Genomic DNA, 12,391 nt, shown 5'->3' on the forward strand with positions numbered 1-12,391 from the left:
AAAAGACAAAAGATTAGTTGATCTACATTTGTATAGAACTTCAGAAATGAACAAAGGCTTACTGCAGTGAACATCAGTTTATTGGATTATTTTCAGAAAACAGGCACATAAACTGGAGACACAATGGAAAGTTACTCTTAAAATAATGGAAGAAAACGGCTATGACAGGGACTGTCCATGGTTATATCCTTATATTCCACAGCGGAGGGTGACAGAGATAAACATCGACATCATCATTACATTTGTACACGTACACTACATACATAGACTGGAGTGTTCACAATAACAAAGACTGCATACGCTTGTGCAATAGCTTGCTTTTCTCATAACTCAGTGACCAAATACCTTTCCCATGTGGCCATGGAGCATAAGGAGACCAGGAGAGGAAGACAATTTAACACCATTTGAGACAGACGACTCGGCCTCACAAACATCTGACAGTCTACTGTGTGCCACTTTAGCCAATATGGATCTACAATTTACTGTAGCTGATACTGTCCATCAGAAATCACAACACTTATCAATTATTCTGTCAGTTTCCACAACAGGCCTCATCATTCTTCACCATCAGTTTCATTCAGTCATCTAGTTTCACTTTATCCTCAAGATTGGTCCAAGACAAAACCATCCTCAGATTCGGAGAATTACCAGGCCGGCCATTTGCATTCCGTTACAGAGAACTCTATATGAACGTGTCCATGGGCAGATATGGTTATCAAAAGTTCTGTCCTTGCTCTATTGCTCAGTTCTTAGTGTTACCGTCCGTGGGTGGATGTTGTCCCTCAGTACCGGGCCATTGGGGATGCTATGACAGGGAGATGGATGGAAGGAGGGCTAGAGGGGGTGACAGTGTCTGGAGGCCCATTTCCCTGGCACTGAAGAACCACAGGATGGAGGGAGCGAAGAGGGGAGGGTATATCTACTGTAGCCTCACCCCACACAATTATTATACTCTCGTTCAATCAGATTCCAAGTCCAGCTTTGTGTGTACTGCAGGCGAGATAGATTCACAGTTAGCTCACTGGGAAATTAGTTGTGCAATAGAATACAGTTCTTTTAAGTCCAATTCTGAAGACCCCTATTGGACAAATGCACAGGCTGTCCGAAGAGATACCAGCCAGGGGGTCTCCATGGTAACATAAAGCAGTTGCCATAGGCTCTATATGCCGTACACAGGATTACATAATGGTGAGAGTATTCACATGTCAAGTATCTGAGAGAGGATATAGCAGAGTAATATTATGAGGGTTATGAGGGTTATGACGGTTATGAGGGTTATTCACAAAACTTCAACTCCATAAATGTATTTGTTTCTTTTTAAAAATCTTGACTTTAAATCTTGGCCTCATGCGTGCTCTTCTTTTACAAAAGCATAACACATATTGCTATCAATGTTTTGTATTTGACAAATTTCTGTATTGGTAAAACAGGTGGCACATTCACTGAGACATCAAGTTTTATAAATAATCCCCATTTCTAATAGTCGAAGCTAGGAGTGCATTCTTTCATTTACCAACAATAGAATCACATCTTGTCTAGAAGTGCAGCTCCCTCTCAGGGAGAATATCACAGTAAAAAAAACACTGTCCCATTTCCCCTCATATACCATGGGCCCCCACCGATAAGATGTTAGCCAACACTGTCCCATTTCCCCTCATATACCATGGGCCCCCACCGATAGGATGTTAGCCAACACTGTCCTTAATGTGTGTGGAGTACAGTAGGGAATTATGGGAAGTCAATCTGACTGAGGTCTCAACGCTATGGGAGGGAGGTCAAAGGGTGAAAGGTCCTTTCTATAGGAAGTGGTGGTTTCATGACCTCACTCACCCTGGGTTGGGTCTTAAGTCTCTTCTCATCATAATCCATATGAACTGTATATACACTGACCATTTAGTTCATAGTATCTCATACTGAGCCACTTTCTGTTTACTTAGCCAGTATTAGTTCATGGGGTAGAATGGAATGTGTGTGTGGTTACTGGCAATACAGCACGTTGGCACACAAAGCAGGTGATGGGGTTAGCTTGTGGATTAGCTTTCCTCATCACACCCCGTTGATCAGAACCACAGTTTGGGTGGGGGTCTGGGAACGGCTTTGACGTTCGCGCTTGGTGTTCTTGGTGCTGTCGTTGCGCAAGCGTCGAAGAGACAGGAAGCTGAGGCGGCCCTCCAGGCCCGTGGTCTTCTTGGTGTTTGGGACGGTGGTGCTGTTGTTGTTTACAGTATTGTCCAGCTCACCCTCCGCTCCCTCTGCTCTGTCACCTGAAACACACAGAGAGGTATGTTGTGTGAGCCTGGTGATCGAGATAGATAAAGTATATTGGGAGCCCCCCCCCCAAAAAAACTCACGTAAACAGTAATGAATATCCTTTGTGTTTAGGAAGCCCTGCACACACACCCGTAGACTGTCATACCAAAGTATTTTTCTAAAAGTTCCCACTGTGTTACCCTTTCTCACTGGTCCAAAACATTCCGCAGGCTCTTAGGGACGCCGTGGAGATTAGGATGTATCCCCCAGCAGTACTGCTTGCCTGTGCCTCTTCACCTGCTCTGGCCTAAGCACTAGGCTAGCTGTCACTATGACTAATAGGTCTCTCCTCTGGCTCAGGTGCAAGTCAGACAGGAAGCAGAAGACGATATGTCTTACTGAAAATAAAACACACACAACATCAATCTCTCTCTTTTTTCACTTGTCTGCATATGTACACACTACCTCATACAGTATGCAAATACACTCTCTAAACCCAGCTTTCCTTTTTTGGCGCGCACACACACACACCTCTCTCCAGGTCACACTCCGGTGATGACGCCCCGCTACACTCGCTGCGTGGTCCCAGGACAGGAGAGATGAGGCCAAAGTCAGACAGCGAGACTGGGCTGGGAAGGTCCAGACTGCAGGGGCGTGAGGAGGGAGCAGGGGAAGAGGAGGAGGAGGGGCAGGGCGAGGGTGAGGAAGAGCTGGAAAAGGGACAGGGCGAGGGGAGGTCCTGGAGGCTGTTGGGGGAGTGGGAGGAGGAGACCAGGCTGCAGGTGGAGCGGGTCTCTGAGTCCTCCTCTGACATGGCACTGCTGCTGCAGGTCTCATCCTCAAATGACTCGGACGTCACTGCAGAGACAGAGAGAGGGGAAGAGTGGTTGAGATGTAACAAGCCTTTACTGTACAACTGAGTGTACATGCAGAGCATCAATGTGGCATCCACAAAATCCACATTCTCCAAAGAGCAAACAGGAAGCTGGAGATTGAGTGTGAAGGGGTTTAGGTGAAAAAGGGAGGGAGAGAGAGGGCAAGGGTAAGGAACGTAGAGAAAGTGTGTAGGAAGAAAAAGCAAATGAGGGAGACAGTTGGTGGGTAGAAGGGGGAGAGAGACTCCTTGAAATACTGCAGACACATACTTTACACTGAAAGTGGGAGTATGAGACATACAGCACTTCAAGACTAATATGAGATCCATTTCCCGTGTAGGGGTCAAAAGTCACAAATTCCAACATGGATGGTGACTGTATGAATGAAGGAATGTTTTTATGACCTTGAACTATGGGCAATCGCTGATTCTTTTGTTTACTGCCATTGGAGAGTTTGAAACAGACACAGCATATTACTGTTTATGTGGGTTAACGCGCAACAGCAATAACCTTAGCCAATGGCGGCTAAGTGGGTCAGCCAGCAGTAGGGCTCTGAGGTTGCCATGGAAACATCATCCCGCAACCCATAATGCAGGACAATGGGAGGTGGATCAGTGAGTGACACACACTGCTGTGAACATCCAGTCTTCGTCTGACTACAGTTCAGCCTCAATCTCATCACAGTGTGTATCTTCAGCACTTAACTGATTCAGGATCAGCTGTCATAAGTCAAGTCCTAACCTTAACCATAGGAGCTTAAACAGTAACGCTGTCTCTAGGCTAGTTGACATATCATGGGATCTTCTGCAAAGTCAATACAGGCATTTTAAATTAAACAGGAATTTCCTTTGAAAGAAAATGTAATTAACAGACTTCAAAAGAGCACATTTAGCATGTATTGTACATTATTTAGACACCAACGCAGGGCAGTGCTTCACTTTCATTAAAGTCAACCTCAAACATCCTGTGCGCCTTTAATGTTCCAATTCTAGGAAAACATTCCAAGAAAACAGGCAACCCTCTCAGGAGCCAGACACCATCTTGATGTTTTCAAAGAATAGCCATTATTAAGACCTCCCTGCACAATGTCAATAATGACGTTTTCTAGGAATTCCTACGAAGGTTTCAAAGAACAAGTCAGAAGGAGAGTCAACAGGGTGTGTATGTGTTTGTGCCATACCCAACTACTAGTGAAAAGTAGGCAAGGCTGGCTGTTTAGCCTCACTATGTAGGACAGCTGATCCAAGAACAGTTTCTGCAGTTTTCAAGCACAGAAATGAAATGACCAGAACATCATGCATTGTAAGTGTACTCACTGGAGATGCCATCTGACTCCATCTTGAAGCTGGCAATGTCATCCACTGCGACACTGTCGCCATCGGCGCCCACGCCCCGCCCCCGGGGGCCCATGGCAGAGTTGCGTCGGCGTTCGTGGATCTCGTCTGAGATCATCTCCAGGTTTCTCAGAGCTGTCTTGTACCCTTCTTTGGCCTGGCTCAGCTTGGCCTGCAACTCATCCACGTTCTTCTTTAGGTGCTACAGACGGACAGAAAGGGAGTCATTGTTAGCATTAGCTTGCTAAACACAGTTAAGTACACACACTCACACAAAGGCAGAAGGAGAAACCATCATTGCCATAAATGGTTTAGACCTGAGATGACATGGCAATATGTTCAAGGTCAAAGTTTATTGACCTAGGTCACATCAGTAAAGATCTAACCACAGTGCAGAGTCCACAATAACAAGACACTAAGACTCCTAAAATCTAAAAGACCTTCAAAAAGGTCTATAAAGGCAGGCAAATTCCAGTGTAGTGTAGTGTAGTGTAGTGTAGTGTAGTGCACACATACCTCAAGCTGTAGGTAGTACTTTGCCTTCAACTCAAAGTATGGTCTGCGGGAGAGATGTCAATCAAAAAGAGAGCGGGAAGAGGGGGAAAAAAATAGGGAAGGAGAAAGATTAGAGGCGATGACAACTCAGAACAGCTGTGTACATATCACCAAGGCAACAGGGTGAGATATAGGGTTATCACATTAGATGAGCTAACCATGGAGAAAGGATTAGACAGAGAGCTGAGGCAACACAGAGCAAGACAGGCTCAGTCCCAACACTCTAAAACGGTCTCTTTTCTCATCTCATCTTCATGACACTAAATAGGTTTCAACCAATACTAATTACACATATCAAGTACATGAAGCCTTTTAAGACTATATGTAATTGGCAACAGCCTCAGTCACAGCAGGGAAACTACTTTACACTGTACACTCCCTCCCCAACACAGACCTCCAGTCTATGGAGTTTAGTAAAAACCTGACCGTATATACTAACCAGAACACCACCACATTGTCTCTCTTTGTGCTGCTAGGAACAAAAACAGCCACTACTTCATCATCAAAGGTCGAAAATGACACTTGCACGCCACAGGAGTTTGGTGGCACCTTAATTGGGGAGGACAGTCTCGAGGAATAAGTGTAATGGTATCAAATACATTACATACATGGGTTCCATGTGTTTGGTGCCATTCCGTTCATTTCTTTCCAGACATTATTACGAGCCGTCCTCCCCTCAGCAGCCTCCACTGTTGCACACACATTTACTTTTTGCACATTTATATTCATTTATTTTGTTCAAGTTGACCTTTTTCAAGCTACTGAAAAATCTCCGCCATGAAAGATCAATGTCTTGGAAAAGGTCACTGTCGACAAATAAACATGGATGTGTGAATGTGTGAGTCGCAGACCATTTGGTAATTGATGCAGTGGTTGTATCAGGTTCACTTTGACTTCTCAGTCTTTTAACTACAGTGTAGTTGGGTTGTGGGCGCAACACAGTCATATGGGACTCACTTGGACTTGTTGATGGTGCGTTTGAGTTTCTTCTCCAGCTGTTTCATGCGGCCCATGGCTGCCGTGTACTTGGCTGCTGTCTCCTTGTGCACCAGCTCACTCCGCGTCTTTGTATGCTCCGCCTCCATCACCTGCAACAGCCAATCAGAACTCAGTCTCGCAACTACATGGAAATGTGACAATGTGACTTCCTAACTTGCGAAGCATCAATTTCCATCCACATTATGCCTTTAACCTTTGAATAGTAACATTCAGGTGTCAAATGTAGGTTTGACAGACAGTCATGTTGCACTAATGCAATTCGCAGCACCCCATTCCCTCCTCCCCCTCCATGCAGTACGGTACTCACCCTCTGGGTGGCGTGGTTGAGCATCTCCTGCCAGGCTGAGTCAAACTGCCTGGTGTCCTCCTCCAGGAGCCTCTGCTCTGCCAGGGCGATGGTCTCCTTGGCCGCACGCAGCACCTCCGTGGCCCTCTGGAAGTCCTGGGTGGCTCTCTGGGCCTCCAGCTGAGCCTGGGCAATGGGTAGAGAGACAACATGTCAGATATGCACCGAGATCAGCCACAGAACCAGACCTTCACTGGGTCTCCTGCAGAATCATCTGCACAACAGATGGGATGAGACCCTACCAGACATACTTCATGACTGGGTCTCTAGCTGGGCCTGGGCAACGGGTAGAGTGACAGCCTGCCAGACGGGCACCTGAAGAGGCCATGACATTCTGTTGCCACGAAATATTATGCGGGCCATGTCTGGCCATAGGGGTTGAACCCCTGCCCCTACTGGCAGCTGGCCAATGCCCATACTAGGCCAAATCCTTGATCTGTACACCTCAAGAGAACACTTTCCTCTCACAGGAAATTAACAATGGGCTCTTCAGTCAAGAAATTACTAATACAGTGTCTCTATATACAGTGGGGCAAAAAAGTATTTAGTCAGCCATCAATTCTGCAAGTTCTCCCACTTAAAAAGATGAGGCCTGTAATTTTCATCATAGGTACACTTCAACTATGACAGACAACATTAGAAAAAAAATCCAGAAAAACATATTGTAGGATTTTTTATGAATTTATTTGCAAATTATGGTGGAAAATAAGTATTTGGTCACTTACAAACAAGCAAGATTTCTGGCTCTCACAGACCTATAACTTCTTCTTTAAGAGGCTCCTCTGTCCTCCACTCGTTACCTGTATTAATGGCACCTGTTTGAACTTGTTATCAGTATAAAAGACACCTGTCCACAACCTCAAACAGTCACACTCCAAACTCCTCTATGGCCAAGACCAAAGAGCTGTCAAAGGACACCAGAAACAAAATTGTAGACCTGCACCAGGCTGGGAAGACTGAATCTGCAATAGGTAAGCAGCTTGGTTTGAAGAAATCAACTGTGGGAGCAATTATTAGGAAATGGAAGACATACAAGACCACTGATAATCTCCCTCGATCTGGGGCTCCACGCAAGATCTCACCCCGTGGGGTCAAAAGGATCACAAGAAAGCTGAGCAAAAATCCCAGAACCACACGGGGGGACCTAGTGAATGACCTGCAGAGAGCTGGGACCAAAGTAACAAAGCCTACCATCAGTAACAAACTACGCCGCCAGGGACTCAAATCCTGCAGTGCCAGACGTGTCCCCCTGCTTAAGCCAGTACATGTCCAGGCCCATCTGAAGTTTGCTAGAGAGCATTTGGATGATCCAGAAGAAGATTGGGAGAATGTCATATGGTCAGATGAAACCAAAATATAACTTTTTGGTAAAAACTCAACTTGTCGTGTTTGGAGGACAAAGAATGCTGAGTTGCATCCAAAGAACACCATACCTACTGTGAAGCATAGGGGGGGGGGGGGGGGGGGGGGGGGGGAGATCATGCTTTGGGGCTGTTTTTCTGCAAAGGGACCAGGACGACTGATCCGTGTAAAGGAAAGAATGAAAGGGGCCAGTTATCGTGAGATTTTGAGTGAAAACCTCCTTCCATCAGCAAGGGCATTGAAGATGAAACGTGCCTGGGTCTTTCAGCATGACAATGATCCCAAACACACCGCCCGGGCAACAAAGGAGTGGCTTCGTAAGAAGCATTTCAAGGTCCTGGAGTGGCCTAGCCAGTCTCCAGATCTCAACCCCATAGAAAATCTTTGGGGGGAGTTGAAAGTCAGTGTTGCCCAGCAACAGCCCCAAAACATCACTGCTCTAGAGGAGATATGCATGGAGGAATGGGCCAAAATACCAGCAACAGTGTGTGAAAATCCTGTGAAGACTTACAGCAAACATTTGACCTCTGTCATTGCCAACAAAGGGTATATAACAAAGTATTGAGATAAACATTTGTTATTGACCAAATACTTATTTTCCACCATAATTTGCAAATAAATTCATAAAAAATCCTACAATGTGATTTTCTGGATTTTTTTTCTCATTTTGTCTGTCATAGTTGAAGTGTACCTATGATGGAAATTACAGGCCTCTCTCATCTTTTTAAGTGGGAGAACTTGCACAATTGGTGGCTGACTAAATACTTTTTTGCCCCACTGTAACTACAATATAAGCACTTCTTATAAAATGCTGTTTTTAAAAACAAGAGACACAAAACTTTTAGCTCAAACATTGACAGGAATAAACCAAATCAGCTGTTGAGTCAGCATGAAAAATAGCAACTAGGCGAAATAACAAACAAGCCACCAAAGGTCCTTGTGACTGACTATGGAAACATGCCAAACTGTCTTGTACATAAGATGTTCCAAACATCAAAAGGACTAATTTCTGAGAAAACACAAAGGTCATGACGGCATGACACATGGTTGTATAAGCAAAGTATACCTGCATCGTCTCATTTGACACTTACTGTATACAGCAGGGAAAGAGATTTAGGGCTCAAAGACCTCCCAGCTGATAGAGTTATTGTCAAACACTTCACCTGTGTGTCTGTGTGCGAGTCTGTGCCTGTGCACACGGATGTGTCTGTGCCTGTGCACACGGATGTGTCTGTGCCTGTGCACACGGATGTGTCTGTGCCTGTGCACACGGATGTGTCTGTGCCTGTGCACACGGATGTGTCTGTGCCTGCGCACACGGATGTGCCTGTGCCTGCGCACACGGATGTGCCTGTGCCTGTGCGCGCAGCTGTGTGTCTGTGCGCATGTGTCTGTGCGCATGTGTGCCTGTGCGTGTGTCTGTATCTGTGCGCGTGTCTGTGCGCGTGTCTGTGCGCGTGTCTGTGTGCACAGATGTCTGTGCGTGTAAGCGTGCACATCTGCGTGTCTGTCTGCGTGTCTGTCTGTCTGTCTGTCTGCATGTGTGTATAAAACAAGGCTCCACATCTTGTTTTCCTATTGGTATCTATTGGTTCTATCAGTAACATCCAGCTTTATGTCAACCCATCCCTCCCTACCCATTCTGAATGTTCTGTTCTGTGGTCCACCAAAACATCGTAGACTGCTGCCAGAGAGAACATACAAGTATTACCCCTTTACTCTCTGTCCTCATTTTAGCCCAACCGGGTCACATAGTAATGGATAAACTCCAAAACAGTTCCCTCCTCCAGCCTCAGTTACGCTGAGGTACAGTACAAAGTGGAAGCTTAGGCTTAGACTTCCTGTGTGTGTGTTGCATTGCTGCAAAGCTAATCCTTTTCTCATTTATCCAATTTTCCTCTCTAATCTGTCAGTCATAGCAACTGACAGAAACCCCCTGTAGCTAGAACTAATACCCTAAACCCCTCTCTGCTCTGTCAGTCACAGCAACTGACAGAACCCCCCTGTAGCTAGAACTAATACCCAAAACCCCTTTCTGCTCTGTCAGTCATAGCAACTGACAGAACCCCCCTGTAGCTAGAACTAATACCCTAAACCCCTCTCTGCTCTGTGGGTACTAGTAAAGCGACAGAAACCCCCTGTAGCTAGAACTAATACCCTAAACCCCTCTCTGATCTGTGGGTACTAGTAAAGCGACAGAACCCCCCTGTAGCTAGAACTAATACTCTAAACCCCTCTCTGATCTGTGGGTACTAGTAAAGCGTTGACTCAACACTTTGCCCCAAACCCACCAATAGCGTGTCAAGGGAGGGTGATTTACTGTATCTGTGTGGGCATGAATGTGTGTCCGTGGGTACATTTCCTGTAGAGGTTAAATATCATTCCAACGTTTTACAGTAAGGAGGATAAAACATTTCTGATCTGCCAAAAACTAAATCCCAACTGAACTATTGTTCAGTTACAGTAGCCTGACTAGTTTGGGAGGAAGTGAAGGTAGATCTACACTGACATGTCTCCTTCGCTGCAAGCAACTTATGAATAAGTCACAGCAGAGGAGAATTCCAACAGGATCTCATGTGACTAGAGATTCTGCTGAACTAATTTAAGTGAGGAACACATTGAGTCACCGTAAAGAAAACAAGTGAAATGAAGTGATCATTATTTCCTGCTCTCATCATGACCTATGGAGCAGTATGTGGTATATGCCAAGACTCTACTAGACAAGGATCTGCAAGCCAAGATATTCCATTGATTTAGACAACATCCCATTCCCTACTATGGTAATTTGATTAGCCTTCCAAATGCAAACTCAGCACAAACTAAACAACCTCTGGGTTGTGTGATCACCACAAGGCATTCACAGACCTTCTCATGACATGGATGGGCTTGACGTGCACATAGAGAGTTGGGTCCAACCACATGCTAACCAGTGTCTATCACTTCACTATAAATGAGTCATGAGCTTGAATGCCTAGGAATTCAACCGGGGCCTCTCGTTCACAAAATGGTTTGCCATGTTGTTCATGAGAATTGCAACATACACATGCTCTTATTTAGATAAGTCTCTCCCTCTTTCTCCTTCGCTCCGTAAGCACATTCAGTGATCTACTATAAAATCATTCTGCATAGTTGTTTTCCCACTAATCCCAACAAGCAGACTCCATGCTGAGAAAACATGCCCCACTCCCAGGAACTCCCAGTGTTGTCCACTTAATATAATGTACAAGGAATGATCTCTGGACAAAGTCTAATGGCTGACTCCGTTCATAGAAATAATACTGCATTGAAGCATAATACTGTACAGCACGATGTTCTTTGTGCATCTATCTCTGTCTTTATTTGACTTCAGCAGGAACCACTCCTAGATAGCAGGCTACTTACAGTTCATTCGGAAAGTATTCAGACATTTCCACATTTTTCTTTTTTTTTAACGTTACAGCCTTATTCTAAAATGGATTAAATACAGTGGGGCAAAAAAGTATTTAGTCAGCCACCAATTGTGCAAGTTCTCCCACTTAAAAAGATGAGAGAGACCTGTAATTTTCATCATAGGTACACTTCAACTATGACAGACAAAATGAGATTTTTTTCTCTCCTGAAAATCACATTGTAGGATTTTTTATGAATTTATTTGCAGATTATGGTGGAAAATAAGTATTTGGTCACCTTCAAACAAGCAAGATTTCTGGCTCTCACAGACCTGTAACTTCTTCTTTAAGACCTGCACCAGGCTGGAAAGACTGAATCTGTGAGAGCCAGAAATCTTGCTTGTTTGTAGGTGACCAAATACTTATTTCCCACCATAATTTGCAAATAAATTCATAAAAAATCCTACAATGTGATTTTCAGGATTTTTCCCCCTCCTTTTGTATGTCATAGTTGAAGTGTACCTATGATGAAAATTACAGGCCTCGCTCATCTTTTTAAGTGGGAGAACTTGCACAATTGGTGGCTGACTAAATACTTTTTTTGCCCCACTGTACATGTTTTTCCTCATCAATCTACACACAATGCCCCATAATGTTAAAGCGAAAAGGTTTTAGAACGTTTTGCAAATTTATTAAAAATTAAAAACATATACCCTGTCTGTCTGTCTACATTATTTACATAAGCTCAGGTGCATCCTGTTTCCATTTGTCATGACTGTCCTGATCAGGTCAGGTTACAGGAGACCACAACCCTACGGATTATCTCTCAACCTCAACAGAGGAGAAGAGATCTAGGGGTCTGTAGATGTGGGGGTTTTATGACCCCTCGCACCCCTGGTAAATCTCAGGCCACAGACAAATTCCTTTGTCCTGTTACTATGGAGAACCAGCCCCAGAAAATTAAACATGAAATAAAGGGACTTTGGAACAATGGTTTCCGTCAGCCACAATGGTGGTCTTGACGATAGATGGAATAAGAAAATGTATGTCATTTTTGTTTTGTTATTAAAAGGTTAATAGATGGCGTTATTATGAAAACATTGTAACGTCAACAGTTTACCTAGTATATGTTTGATGTTTATACATTGTATGGAAAATGTCCAAATCAAAGAGAATGTTTTGGTAAAGATGACATGTGAAGTTAGTTGTCTAAAATTGGATTTGAGTAAAGTCTAGACATTGCCTCTTAACTAGGTACGCCCAGAGAACTGCCCTAAAGGCGGTTACGCCCACTTCTGAACC

At 44.5% G+C, this 12,391-nt stretch overlaps 1 protein-coding gene across 2 annotated transcripts in view; it reads right to left on the reverse strand.

Annotated features, from left to right (window-relative positions):
* Positions 1-62: 62 nt before the first annotated feature.
* The window catches only part of LOC109903616 (SH3 domain-binding protein 5), a 29,061-nt gene continuing 16,732 nt past the window's right edge, over positions 63-12,391 (reverse strand). The window contains exons 4-10 of one of the 2 annotated variants that reach the window (XR_004202914.1): positions 6,321-6,485; positions 5,972-6,102; positions 4,976-5,018; positions 4,442-4,661; positions 2,782-3,108; positions 2,451-2,648; positions 63-2,264 (exon numbers count right to left, since the gene is read on the reverse strand). Coding sequence is in view for 1 of the 2 variants with exons in the window: in XM_031789107.1 (XP_031644967.1) it covers positions 2,047-2,264; positions 2,782-3,108; positions 4,442-4,661; positions 4,976-5,018; positions 5,972-6,102; positions 6,321-6,485 (1,104 nt within the window). In the remaining variant the exon portion in view is untranslated. The remainder of the gene's footprint in view (positions 2,265-2,450; positions 2,649-2,781; positions 3,109-4,441; positions 4,662-4,975; positions 5,019-5,971; positions 6,103-6,320; positions 6,486-12,391) is intronic. The other variant, XM_031789107.1, reaches the window with a different exon arrangement.

Source organism: Oncorhynchus kisutch, linkage group LG2 (assembly GCF_002021735.2).
Source record: "Oncorhynchus kisutch isolate 150728-3 linkage group LG2, Okis_V2, whole genome shotgun sequence".
NCBI lineage: Eukaryota > Metazoa > Chordata > Actinopteri > Salmoniformes > Salmonidae > Oncorhynchus > Oncorhynchus kisutch.